Consider the following 14,760-nt stretch of genomic DNA (forward strand, 5'->3'; position numbering starts at 1 on the left):
TTTATTTTTTTTAATAAGTTTTGCATTGAAAAACTAGATTTGATCATTTCATATAGGATATATGGTGGGTACTTTTGTTTGTCCGATTAGTCCGTTTTATATTATGCATCTTAACGTCTGACCGGTCGAACAAAATTACCGGACTAATGGTACATTCCGTGATCGATTTTGCGACTATAGCTCGACAGACCCTCGTGACATAGTCATAGACCAGTTTGCACAGGTGATCGAAAGTAGGTCTGTTTATATCAGATAATTTCTCCTAATCTCAATAAAGGGGGCGTGTCGTCTTGTGTTTACAGGTAATCGCTTTCCTGAATGTTTACATATACATATTATGCACCTTTTGTCAGAAATACCAAAACACCTTCCTAGACAATTCCCCATGATTGAGGAAGAATAAACAATATCACAACATGATCTTTCGTCATCAATTGGGAGCAGACATTTACTTCCTGTGTAAACAGGAAATGTACAAATGAACAAAGAAAGACAACTTATCGAAATATAACTAATTACCAAACTGCAACGTAATTTAAATTGGCCTGGCATCCCGGCCCAATCTAGCTGCGCGTCGACAAGATTAGCCAGGACCCCAGGATAAATTTAAATTGACTAACACTACAAAATATTTTATGCATCCAACTTCTAGAATTTCAGATTTATTTATTCTGTGGTGATTTGTTCTTCATATATAAATTAATTTGCAACATTTTATGAGAGGAGTGCAATGCAGAATGAATTATTAAGAAAAGGATAAAATTTATGTATGTGTTTAATCATAATTCCACTGCTTTTACAAATACCCAAGGATTTGTAAAGTAAGACTAGACTATACAAATCCTTGAAATACCTAATAGTGTTTATTTGATGCAATATTTTACCAAATAGACGTATGAGGGGAGATAACTCATATGATATATATTATTTTTGTAAACGAATCATATAGTTTAAATTTAAATTACTGGCCGGGCACTGATTTTATTGTGTTGTTTGCTTATGTGTTAAAAAATCTTTAAAGTATCTTCTGAGAGATGTTTTGCTTACGAATAAAATTACGAAAAAACACTGGAGATAAATCATTTGTTTGCAAGTCAAAAATTCAACCACATATGTTATTTTTTATTCTCGGACATACAACCTTTAAAGTAACCATGGATGCGCTGTTATATGACTGTCACGTGTTGGTTTTATCATGTTCAGTTGTCAGTAATAAAAAAAAAGTAACTTAAAAGGCAATTTCAAGTCAAACATATTTTATTTTATCATATCAATTGGAAGATCGAGTGCATCTTCTCAGTAACCAGAGCTTTTAAACAAACCTATTGGGGAAAGTAGATACGATGTTCTAGTTTTCGACAAGACAAATCTTAATTTCCACAATATTCACACTGATACCAGTAATAAATACTAGTACACCGATGACGATCGACTTCCTCAAAACCGCATGACTTTATTTTTATAGACAATATATTTGTTGATCTTTTTTTATTTATATTTCAACAAACAGTCGGTATTCTCAAGGGTAATAATTGAACACTCTACTTTCCGACTTGTTTTCGTCCTCATGTGAAACAGAATTCATACAAAACCCTCTGAATCAGAAATAGATAAAGCCTTTGCCATGTTCTTCAACTTCATTTTCAGAAACTATTGTATATCGTTTATATCCTGTTACTTAAATTACTAAATATACAACATGTCCGTGCACGTGAGTGTATGTCACTGAATCACATATATATCCCAGTGAACTTGAGATTAAGGATACCACCGAAATTAGAATGTCTGCTTCGTATCTTGATCCTTTCGAAGTTTCTTCTGTGGTCAGGTCTGACTAATAACTTTGATTTTTCAAATTTGAGCATCTTCACTAATTTCAATATGTGAAAGCGAACATTTTAGTTTAGTTTGGGAGTATAAATAATTCAAAAGATCACTAAAATAAAAAATAAAACATTTACAATAAAGGAATATAAAACTTATTTTTAATTCGTCTGAAGCAACTTTTTATACGTCATTTATAGAATTGAGATTTTGACCTTTCGAAGCTTATAAAATGAATTCATATTTTCTTTCTTTTTTTAACTGGGGTGTGCATATTGCTCAATCCACTTATCTGTGTAGTGATATGTTCCGTTATGTTTGTCTTTTCATTCAAGTTTTCTCCCAAAAATAACAAAAAGTAACAGGGTTATCTATAAGAAATACAACTATATTCAGAATGCATACTAAGTCTTGTTTATTTCCCTGCCAACTGAAAGAGAAATCTTCGGAAATTGTTTCAGTTTGAGCCTTTTTTTTTACTACAAAATATAATTTAAGAGGTCACAAAACGAACGGTGGACAATCGTCTACATCAAATGACAAGTTCGTAATTGAAAGATTGTTTGAAATAATAATGATTTTCTACCTCAGGAATATTATAGATAACCTGGACTGTATTTGGCAAATCCTTTCGGAATATTGGGTCTTCAATGCTCTTCAACTTCGTAATATTTTTTTTATGGCTGTACTGATCCTAGAAATATAGTCTAACGATGTGTTGGTTGATAAGAATCTGGAGTTAATAATTCTACGGAGGGATCCAACTTGTAGGAGTATATTCGGCGTCATAAAAAGCAAAACAATGACTACCGTATTGCCTTAAGCAGTACGTACCACTGTACCTAAAACATAAAATTGACAAAAAAGAATCAACAAAATGGCAACAAAAATTAAAAACAGGCAATAACAAAAGATATTTGCTTCGTGCATTACCATATTTGATTCCTCAAAGGGGACCAAATTTGGCCTTTATAAATAATAAAAAATAGTTATAAATATATATCATATATTCTAAATATGTATTAAATTCGTTTCACTGAATTATATTCGTAATACCTGTCAATTTTTGTTTTATTTGTTTAAATTGATTTTATTGCAGGCTGTATATATTCACATATCCTGTTAAACATGTCTGCAGAGGACAACACGACAATGTTTGAAAATGTTAAACGAATATGTCACGACAACCGTTGTTGTAAAGGACTAGAGGTAGGTTGTATAACTTATAGACCATCTTCAGTTTTCATACAGCTGGAATTTGACCCTGGCGGGCGTATGAACCGGGAAACAAGGGTGTAAATCAATACCATTGTACCCCTTATTGGCCCCAATTTTTTTATAGATAAAAAAAATGAAGATCTAGACTATTAGACGATAGAAAAAAGAAATTAGTTTGTTTTTGTTTTAATTTTGATTTTATTGTCACTTTACCCCCTTTTTCCCCTTCTTACTTCCACTTTTCAGTACTCTGTATGCCGCGGGAGATCCTTGGAATAAAATACCAGTTTACTTCTTGTAGAAACAAGTGTGTTACTCAAGGATTTAAATTTCATACGTTTATGCCTTGCTGACAATAGCGATTACAGTGGTAAGATGGCTGATGGCTTATGGCTTATTGCCATACATTCAACTACTAGTGGACCTCTTTTTGTGTCTTATTTTGGATACTTATATATGATTTCAATGTTCCTTTGTTTCTATTTATCTGCGGTTTGATGGGCTGGATAGTGACGGTCTTGCTTCTTTCCTAAACTAATGATGTTTTGGTGTTTGTAGGGGGAAAGGTAGAAAGACCATTCACAATTTGTTTTACATTCGTATTCTCTTTTAATTAAATAAAAATAGTAATAAACCTTTCAAATGTACAGTTCATAAGATAAAAATATTCCCTGTGGAACACCTCCCCCCCTTTTTTTTGTGCTCTCTATTTTCAACCCTCGAATTAAGCTTTCCAATCTAATCAAAATTAAAACCTTGCTTTCTAACCAATCTGGTCATGTACCGGACCGGCAACTTTCTTTATTTAATACGAAAATCTACAGCGCCGTTATACACATGCATGTTGTTTGCTTGGAGTATACGCCCGAAAAGAAAGAAATAGCCCAACTCCAAGATACTATATTCCTGCATCACGTGATTTTTACCACGTGGAGCTTACATTAGAATAAATACCGAATATGGAAAGTGAAACTACAATTCAAAACATAAATTCCGAAGGCACAAATAAGAAAAAGAAGGTTTTTTTGGCAAAGGGTGCCGGGGTAATTCTCTAGATGTGTTCAAAGTATACATGAAATATTTGCCACTGTCCTTTTCTTGTTCTGTGAATTCTAAGCCTGAGTTTTCTATTTGTTACTGGACAATCTGAAAAAGTTGTAAATCGTCAGTTACTTTTCATATCAGAGTTTGGATCTTTCTTGAATATTAACGTCTCTATGTATCCCTTTGTTTAACTATAGATAATACTGTCATTTCAAAAAGAACTTTCTGTTTGAATATATTGTATTCATACAACGTGTCATTTTTAATAGTAAGTATAGAAAGTCCCTGCCTCTTTTAAATCCACGTGATATGTTTTATTCTAGATCTACAAATAGAGCCCGAAGTATAGTTAATAAAAGCTCTACCCCATTAGGGTCGTTATGGTTTACTTGTACATTTTCCTAGAAAATGGAACTAGCTTGTAATTTTCTTTTTTCATTTTTGAAATAAAAATATACAGAAAAGTGTTGTACAATTCTGTATCAGCTTTCATAAATAATTCTTGAACAGTTCATCATTTAGTCCTTTTTATAGAGCCTCCATGTATTAGATTGATTGTGTTTTTTAAACGTCAGATGGCAAAAACTTTGAATAATGCGTATTGAGAATGAATTCAAAAAGGTAGGTTCTGTAAAGTGAACAAAAGTTAGACTACTGTGCTTGTTTTTTAAATGTATGCATTCTTCGAATTGAACAAATGTGGTGTATTATGGTCAACTATCATTTAAAAAATGTATTTTTTGGGGACAAAAAATGCTCCTCCTAAAAATGATGCAGCAACTACTTTTAAGAAAGTTCCTATTATTTTGTCTATTTTTTGCAGTGATTTTTTGTCTATTTTTTTTTAGTTTGCGACCAACGTTTCCGATCTTGTGGTTGAAGAAGTTGGAGACGGCAATCTGAATGATGTTCTCAGAATAGTATCGCCAAGTTTTAAAGGAATAAACAGTGCAGTAGCAAAACGTGGTCCTCCTTATATCAAGGTAAATACTTTAAGTATTTAAGATGTATGCTAATATTTTGAGAACTATAGAAAAAAAAGAACACATTTCAAAATTATTTTAGTTACCCATCCGTTGATAAACACAATAAATATCATTGAAGGTGGTAACAAAAAATATTAATATTTTTTTCTTCTAACTTTGTTATAGTGCTTAGGACCAGAATATCCACTGACCATTAACAGAAACAAAGTAGAATATGATGCGCTGTTAAAATTCGACTCTATCATACCAGGTTGTGTTCCAAAACCATTGTGTCGAGCTACAGACGAAAATATATGTAAGTTGATCTAGCTATTTTTATATTCAGTCAAAATATTGTGCCTACTTAGAGATACAAGTAAAAACGATTTTCATGTCTGATGTGTTTAAAATTCAGCTTACTACGCATGTCGAAAGGATAAAAAACGTTATTTTAAAGATTTCTACATTTTCTTATTTTTAAATTACCGCTTTCTTTCACTCTTTTATATTTAATTTATTTGGTTCCGAATTTTTATTTCAGATTTTATGGAAGATTTAAAGGACTATGAATTGATGAGACATTTGCTTATAAAAGGAGTTAATTGTGAGGAAGCCATTTTAAAATTGGCACAAAACATTGTACATATACACAAAGAAACACAGGTTTCCAAATTATCACAGAAAGAAAAACAAGAATTAGCTGAAAATTTTAAGTATGTATCTCAATAAGGAATTATTTTTATTTTTCAAAGGAGAAATAAAAGAAACTTCAACTGAAATAGCAGTCATAAAACGACAAATATTTAGTGTTTGATGTTTCGAATATGTTGATCAGTGGGGCGTATCACAAAAAAGTAAAATAACAAAATCACCGGAACTCCAAGGAAAACTTGAGACGTGGAGTTCACTATCAAATGCCGAAATCAGAAGCTCTAACACGTCAAACGAATGGAAAACAACTGTCATATTCCTGACTTGGTACCGGCATTTCCTTATGTAGAAAATGGTGGATTTTGCATGGTTTTATAGCTAGCTAAACCTCTCATTTGTATGACAGTCGCATATAATTCCATTATATTGACAACAAAGTGTGAACAAATTAAACAGGCATAAATGCGGTATTTGTCCCAAAATGATCTAAGATCAAATCTCAATGGAAGACACAGGAATATGATTGTCTCCCTATGGTCTTTTCAAATGCAAAAGTATTTCGATTCCTGCTGGTTGTATAAATACAAACATATAATGTATGTATAAGTCTGTTTGGGTGTGTATATAAATACACAGCTACGGCCGATCGGAATTTCAACAACCTTTTTCGTGGTTTATGCAATGCAAAATTTCTTAACCTATATATCGATCCCTCACATTCCTTGACAATTGAATGTCCAATCATTCATCGTTCGGTCCTTATTGCAATGGGCGCAGGACTGACATTTTAGCGAAAAATTTTCAACTACTAGGGGACATTTGAGTGCCGGAATTAGAGCCCATTTTAGCGCCGAATTAATCCGTTCATCTGTATTTTCGATAGCCCATTTTAGCGAAAACTTACCTGGTTGAATAATACTCATTTAGCTTTGGGCAGAAGTTCAGTGTAATTCATAGCGAACAAATAGTGGTGCAGAGTCGTTCCATGTCAATTATAGTAATTTTATAGTTGTCACCCAGCTATATGCGTTTTTCTTGATACTATTATCAAATTGCAATATACAACATATATAAAAATACGGAGTATAGGCGAATGTGCACCAAAATCTAGACAAGATAAAGAGATAGAACGGTTCCTAATGCAAATCAACAGTATTGTACAGGGGTTTGTATATCCAGGCCACATTACATACGTTCTCTAGAATATAAATTACAGGCTAGAACGAACTTTTGTCAGTTGATTAAATCTTTTAGACATTTAGTGACATCATATGTTTAATATTGTGCTGTCTTGAGTCGATTACAGTTTTTTTTATTTATTATATAGTATAATGGGTTAAAAATATTTCGCTTTAATGGACATTAACAATTTTAATTTTTCGCTAAAATGGGTTAAAAATCAGGCGCTAAAATGGGTTTTACTTTGGCACTGAAAACGTCCGATATTTTTCGCTCAAATGTCCTTTATATCAATCCGCTAAAATGTCCTCTGCCGATTGCATTTTCCTATCGCATTTAATAATAAAAATAATAATAATAATAAATAATAAATAATAATAATAATAATAATAATAATAATAATCATGAAGCATTTGTCAACTGGATTTGAAACAGAAAACAATGAGTTAAAGAATCTAAAATTAATGTTTGTTCTCATATGAAAACTTATCATATTCATTTACATCAATACCGGTTTCTCTTGAATTATCTATTGACAATGGTGTACTTGTACTTAAAAGGTTTCCAAGGTTTTACAAATAAAAAGTACTTAGATAAAAGCTTCCATAAACTTTGTAGAAACGAGGAAATGGTGGCATTGACAAACAAATTTGTCTTTACCGCTCCATTTGTAAATGGAGAACCAACCAATCAGTGTGCAGATAATGTTCGACCATTGTTACCGCAAATATATGATGATCCCAATGTCTTACAAACTGCTGAAAAAATGCGGAAATTGTTTTTAGAAAAGAAGGAATGTCTGTTGCATGGAGATTTGCATACTGGTGCTGTTATGTGCACTTCTGATGGGAAAGATCCAAAGGTAAGTTGTTCTCCTCTTATATTTAATGCGTTTCCCTCAGTTTTAGCTTGTTACCCCAATTTTGTTTTTTGTCCATAGATTTACGAGTTTTGAACAGCGGTATACTACTGTTGCCTTTATTTATTTGAATTACTGGTCAAATTTTAAAAAATGAACAACATTATTTTCGTTTTATTGTGAATTTACTTGAGTGATCTATAAAAATACATATTTTGACATCAGTTTTCATGTTTCTTACAACTCTTGATTTATACTTTCAATTTTTCGTTGGTTTTAAGTTTTAAAATGATTGCCACAAACTATCTGTCACAGTTACGTACTGCAAATCGTGTTTTTTTTCTCGATCTAGCCCCTAATCATAATCAGTTTTTGAAAGGGGTTGTAACTATATGTCTTATTCTTAAAATATCCTGTACCAAGTCAGGAATATGGCGGTTGTTATCCTATAGTTCGTTTCTATGTATGTTGCATTGTCGTTTGTTTTTTGTTGCACCTCCTCAGTGTTTCTGTTGTTTCGTTGTTTTCCTCTTGTGGTTGGTGTGTTTCCCTCGGTTTTGGTTGGTGACCCGTATTGGTTTTCTCTCAATCGATTTATGACTTTTGAACAACGGTATACTACTGTTGCCTTTATTTATTACATTTCAGATGATGGATATAGAATTTGCCTTTGTTGGACCATGTGCTTTTGATGTTGGAATGTTTTTAGCTAACTTGATTTTTACCTACTATCAACATATGTCGACACAACAGGACAACGATACACATCGTCAGTATGCCTATGGTATTGTCAATCTAGGCAAACGATTCGGTAAGTACATAGCAAAACTCATCATAGCCACTAGCATAATAATTTGTACGCCAAACGCGCTTTTCGTTTACACGAAGACTTAATAACGCTCGAATTAAAAAAGTAAAAAAAAAATGCCCCGAAATAAAGTGAGAGGTTGACATGTCGATAGAGCAATGAGAACCCAAAATGCCAAATACAGCTATTCCTGGGGTAGAAAATCCTTAGTATTTCTAAAAAAAGTCTTGTGAACAGGTCATTTATTATAATTATGACCACATCAATGATAATTAATGTCAACACAGAAATGCTGACTACTAGGCTGGCGAAACGCTGGATGATAGCTCGTTTTAAAAGTTTTAGGAATAAGGAATTGGAGCTTTATAAGTGAGAGAAAACATATACTCATGTTATGTAATTTTTCCATTTTTTTTATATAGATTTCATTATGATTGCAGTCAGAATTTTAAATTGTAGCCAGTTCCTTTGTCCTTTGTTGTTAAAGTTTTCACATTTTTAAAAATTTCTATCGGAATGATTATTAATCTCCTTCTGGTTTAAAAAATATTTAGGAATTTTAATGGTCACCATGTTTAATTTTTTAAGATTGGTTTGACGTCTTTGGCTGCATTTCTTTCTAACCAAAATTTTGTAAACGTTGTTTGTTGGTGTTTTCTAAACGCTACGAAAATAGAAACAAATACAGCGTTTAATAAATCTTTACTGACCCTGTTTGAACTTTCAATTATGCATGCACATGTTGTTGGTAAACAGATTTTTTTCAAACGTAGAAAAAGTATATCGTTTTATCAAGTTCAGGTTAGAAACAAATGTAGCGTTTGTACTATAAACAAACGACGAACGACAAACTGTAGACGCATCTTTAGCGGTTGCATAGTTTGTCAAAGTTTATGTAAATTTTGCGTATGTTAGAAACAAATGACCAAAACATGTACGCGCTTATTCGTTTGCATCGTTTGTGTTAGAAAGGAATGCACCCTTTATAACATCTCATCTGTATTAGCGATTTTCATAATTTTAAGGTCAATATTTTATCTGGTAGATGATTGTTTACGCCTTGTATAACTCTTATACTGTTATACCACGTTAATCAATAAAGGTTAATATTGCTCATGTTAAAGTTCAATCTGATGGTTGGACATAACGAAATCATACATCTATGTTACGGTAGGTTTGATAAATTTTCCCCTACCTTTCATTAGCCCAGGAGTCAGCACTTCTGTGTTGACATGAGTTATCATTGATATGGTCATAATTATCAGTTGAGAAAATTTTGGTTTTCCAAAAACTATGGATTTTCTAACCCATGAATTGAATGGCTGTATTTGGTAACTTCATGAATTTTGATCCCCAATGATCATTAACTTTGTCTTTATTTGTCTTCTTTTACATTTTTTAATCGAGTAAATAAATACTGATGAGTCTTCTGTAGACTAAACGCGCATCTTCCGTACAAACTTTGATCCTGGTATATATGATGAGTTTATTTAATACGAATTTTACTCATCACAATTTTATTGTGTCAAGATAGTTTTCTTTTTCTTTTGCCAAAACAGAAGAGGAACGACAACAATAACTCAATGCTACATTTTTCTAGAAAAACATTATATACTTACGTTACATTTGTACCTCACTATAAAATGTACATATAAGAATTTTAGAAACGTGAACAGTGTAGATTTATTTCATATATATTTTCGCACAAGTGCTTGTTCTGTATAAAACGAGTCACTATCTTTTGACAGAATCAAGGGTCTGTGTCTTTTCGCTTCAAATTTACAAAATACATTGCTACACTTTATAAAGACATTGATTAACATTACAAAGCAGTTGCAGTTATACTTATTTTTGATACTTGTATAGTGAAAATTTACATGGAGCATATGACCTGCATCAGTGGCAGTATTGAACATTTTATGTCAGAGGTAACAGGATTCTGTGGTTGTGAACTCATAAGAAGGTGAGTGATTCAATCATAGAAGCTCATATTAAGTTTTTTTTTTATATATTCATTCTGTGTTTACTTCATCAAAAGATAACCATTTACGAAACAAATGATTAGTGAATGATTTTACAATTTCGGTCTTCTGGTGACAAGAAGAAGGCAAATTGTATCCCTTGAATGCAAATATTAATTGTTTATAAACATCTATCAAATTAATTTTTTCAAACGGTCACATCTTCATTAAAGGTAAACCTGTCTTATTTTGGATCATCTATGAAATGAAAGACACATAAGCAACGGTTCAATAGATACTTTGCTAATATAATCCTTATAGATTTCAACTCCCACATTCATAATGACTGGCGAAACTTTTGTTTTCATTATTTCATGTCTGCATAAATTCTTCCCAATTTCTACATTTAAATTATTAAAATTAAGTTCATGTTTATCATCAATTTGTAATGTATGTTGATAAGCGGAGTGAAATTGTTTTTATTTATCATATCATGATTATGACACAGAGTGAACACAAGAAAGATACGGTGTGATTGTTTTTTAAATTTCTCGTGTCATCCGGAGTTATTTTCAACGCATTAACGCTCAACTATGTCACCCTACGAAACGAATGGACGGTATAATCCTGACATTGAACAAACATTTTTAAGTGCCGATATTTTTAGAACTTTAATTTATTGTAATATATTTATTGTATAGTCCTATTATTGGTCTCCGTAAGCCATTTTATGTATGTGGAATTAACTATGTGAAACATGTTAAGAGTGTAAAAATACAAAACCGTTGAAATTTTTGAAATATTTTCTAAAATTAAAAGTTTTGGTCAATTTGCTCGAATAGGCTTAATTTTGCTTTACCAGTCCTCTTGCTTGCTTTGCTTTGATTGGAGAGATGAAAGAGGATAGTCATTTATAGTTTTGTCCATCGACAAGTCAATTTTCAATTTGCCCAAATCTACCATTATATAATTCTGTAAAAGAATATACTTAACCAGTATACTTTACTTAGAATTACATGTAAGCCTGAGAAAATCTCTGTTTGTGAATCGGTTGAACCCTGGTTTGAGCTTTACATGCTACAGCTTTTCAATCAATCGGGGAATGTTTGGTTTGGGCATACATCAACACATCTATTTTTACTGCAGGCTTTGCAATATTTAAATCGGAATTATAGAAAATGGAATGTTATTAGTAGATAAAAAACAGAAAATGATGAACACTTTTAGCAAACGATAAATTGGATCGGGTTTCTGTGTATTAATATAATTTGTACAACTCCCCTTATTCTTGTGAAGCGTGTGATTTACACCGAGGCTTGCGTTGCTTTACATCGACGCCACACTAGTTTAACCAATCGGGGAATGTTTATTTGGGACATGTGACCTATTATAACTGCAGGTTTTAGAATATTTTAATCGAAATTATAGAAAAATGGAATGTTGTTAGTACATACAAAACAGAAAATGATGAATACTTTTAGCAAAATATAAATTGGATCGGGGTTCTGTGTATTCACATTATTTGTACATCTCTCCTAACTGATGCAATATTTTGGATTTTCTGTGACCTAAATGGTTCGCGAAAATTGATACTTTTAGTAACCGTTTGTGTCAACATTGTTGTTCATTCGAAATTCACAGTCCACTAATAGCCAAGTATGTAAAGTTTAGAGCAACTTAAAAGAGAGGGGAAGGATATCAAATATCAAAATATACTCATTTATAGTAGAAAATAAACTAACAACGCCATGACTAAAAATAAAAGTGACCAACAAATAAAACAACTGTTACAGTACACATAGCGCAAAACCACTGAGCAGCATAACACCCCCCCAAAAAAAAAACCACTTGGGATGATCTCAGGTGCTCTAGAGGGGTTAAACGTTTTGTAGGAATTGATGCAGTATGCATAATCATTTTTGTCGAGCCTTCGACTTAAGTCGAAAAAACGAGATATGGCGATCCTACATTCGGCGGCGGCGATGGCGTCCACAAAAATTCACTTTGTGGTTAAAGTTTTTGAATTCTTAATAACTTTCTTAAAAGAGGGGTGAAACAAAGCTTGATTTCTACCAAAATTTTGTAAAAAAAAAATCCTGTTTTTCCGTATTTTACTTATAAATGACATTCACTCTGTGGTAAAAAATAAAAAAAAAATAATAACTTTATTAAGCTATCCTGGATTGGTACCAAACTTGGACAGAAGCTAGTATCTAGAAAGTAATTTTGATAAAATTCTGTACCTGTTTATCCATATTTTACTTATACATGGACTTAGTTCTTTTTCCAGTTAACATTATATACAGTCTGCAGTTAAATTTTCAAAAGAATAATTAGACTATTCATAAACTATCCTGGATTTTTACCAAACTTCGACAGAAGCGTCTTATAATCAAAAGATAGTATCGAGAGGAATATTTTTATTATTTACTTTGTCCTCATTTTTGTTTAGCCTTCGATTAACAGCAAAAGTAGGCGAGACACTGGTTTTCCGCGGAACCCCTTACACATTTTTCATATATGAATTTAATCGAATGTAACATTTTTTCAGTAAAACAAACATTACATTTGCATTTACTTAAAAGATTGAAATTGAAAAAAAAAAATATTTGTTATTTCTTTTCGACACAGTTACCATCAATCTTTTTTGGATTTTTTTTTTATCATTAACGGTTTCGTTTTTCATAGGACTGTTGGTGTTGCCCATGTAGAAGACTTCAAGGATTCAGAGTTCGGTGAACAGGAAGCGTTGGGTGCTGGTATAAGACTTTTACAAGCTGTAGACAGGATAGAAACAGTAGATAAATTAATGGTTATAGCACTTATGCTTGCTTAAATAAAGTTACATTTGTATTACATACAAACTTTGTATATAACAGTCTGCATTAATTCACAATTTTCAAAATACAAGGTTAATAAAGTCATCATAGATACCAGGATTATATTTTGTACGCCTGACTAAAACATGTAAAAAACCATTTGACTTAGTAATGCCCGAATTATAGACTAGCGCTGTTGATTTTTCTCATTTATTATTATATGAAAATTCAAATGGAGCAGAACATAGATGTTTTAAACATATTGGTTTTTGTATTTATCCACTTTTTATAAAGTGTACGCATTGAATATGGTTACAAGATTTATTTTAATATTTCCAACTATCTCAAATGTGAAATGAAGTCCATTGCAGATGCTTACATTCGTCAGCCAATAGATAAGAAATCATATTCCTCCAGTGCTGAACCTTAATCACACATCTATGATCATTTTTATTTTCATAAGTGTGCAGTCTGTTAAATACCGTACATTTCTCAAAATCCCAAGCAGAATTTATTCGGGTGTATATGTTTTCATATAGTTGGTACCAAAAAATTCATCTGGGCAACATGTATGATTGAAGTTAATTCAAATTTTATTCGCAGTCTAAAAAAAATGTATGCAATTATGGTATAATACATTGTTATACTTTTTTATTTATCTCGATGTATATTTAGTGCCATAACTAACCCATAATATATCTTCTCTTCCTTTTAACTGCCTTTACAATTATTAATGTAAATGCAAAAAGAAAAGTCAAGGAGAACATTTTGAAAAAAAGAGACACACTAACACGATTTTTGAGGTTAGTATAAAGAAGCCAGAGGACTTTTGCGTCAGAACCATGCCAACTGCCACCTTTGAAATGTACGAAATATTTGTGTCCATATAAGGAGTTATTAATATGTAAAATCTGTGACTGTATGTTGTAAAACTGGTCTTTTCTGGTCAGATATATTGATCCAGTAGTCAACATAACAGTAAAAAAAGGTATGATATAATTCCTCTTTGCTGAAATAAGTCCGGAAATAACATATCCCATAAACGGGTGATGTTTTGCAGCAATCATGAGGTCATTAGAAATTCCCGATGGATTTGTCTCCATTAAAACGATACCCTGTGATGCAGATAAACTGTTGAGAATCTTATCTATTGCATTTTGACGGCAAGCAATATCAAGATCAGAATAAATCCCGCCGAAGCAATAAAGAAGAAAATATCTGGCAACGTCTACCCTTTGAATATCAAAGGGGTAACTGTCATATGTTTCTATGAACCATGGAAATGTATCGCTCATAAACTTCCTTAACATCAAGTCGTCCCAAAATAAGTACGTTATCTCCATTTTTCCGCACTTTCTTATACGCCATGTTTTTTGGGCTGCCCACCATACTTCCGTTACATTTCTATCTTTCCATGTTTGATGTACTATCA

At 32.1% G+C, this 14,760-nt stretch overlaps 2 protein-coding genes across 4 annotated transcripts in view; one reads left to right on the plus strand and one right to left on the minus strand.

Moving 5' to 3' along the window:
• LOC143045384 (AP-1 complex-associated regulatory protein-like) overlaps positions 1-471 on the minus strand; it is a 39,654-nt gene extending 39,183 nt beyond the window's left edge. For all 3 annotated transcript variants that reach the window (XR_012968944.1, XM_076217842.1, XM_076217841.1), the window contains exon 1: positions 344-471. Coding sequence is in view for 2 of the 3 variants with exons in the window: in XM_076217842.1 (XP_076073957.1) it covers positions 344-387 (44 nt within the window). In the remaining variant the exon portion in view is untranslated. The remainder of the gene's footprint in view (positions 1-343) is intronic.
• Positions 281-13,445, plus strand: LOC143045382 (methylthioribose kinase-like). Its single transcript, XM_076217840.1, has 9 exons — positions 281-302; positions 2,924-3,033; positions 4,935-5,069; positions 5,238-5,367; positions 5,593-5,764; positions 7,500-7,743; positions 8,389-8,551; positions 10,415-10,511; positions 13,198-13,445. The coding sequence occupies exons 2-9, from the start codon at positions 2,953-2,955 to the stop codon at positions 13,343-13,345; spliced, it is 1,170 nt and encodes a 389-aa protein (XP_076073955.1). The 5' UTR covers positions 281-302; positions 2,924-2,952; the 3' UTR covers positions 13,346-13,445.
• The last annotated feature ends 1,315 nt before the right edge of the window (positions 13,446-14,760 follow it).

Source organism: Mytilus galloprovincialis, chromosome 9, assembly GCF_965363235.1.
Source record: "Mytilus galloprovincialis chromosome 9, xbMytGall1.hap1.1, whole genome shotgun sequence".
Taxonomy (NCBI): Eukaryota; Metazoa; Mollusca; class Bivalvia; order Mytilida; family Mytilidae; genus Mytilus; species Mytilus galloprovincialis.

Bases quoted from the DNA above. Each gene is read 5' to 3' on its own strand.
- LOC143045382 (XM_076217840.1), top strand. From the start codon at position 2,953: ATGTCTGCAGAGGACAACACGACAATGTTTGAAAATGTTAAACGAATA. The intron at 3,034-4,934 runs GTAGGTTGTATA...ATTTTTTTTTAG, and splicing joins GTTGTTGTAAAGGACTAGAG to TTTGCGACCAACGTTTCCGA. The intron at 5,368-5,592 runs GTAAGTTGATCT...TTTTTATTTCAG, and splicing joins AGCTACAGACGAAAATATAT to ATTTTATGGAAGATTTAAAG.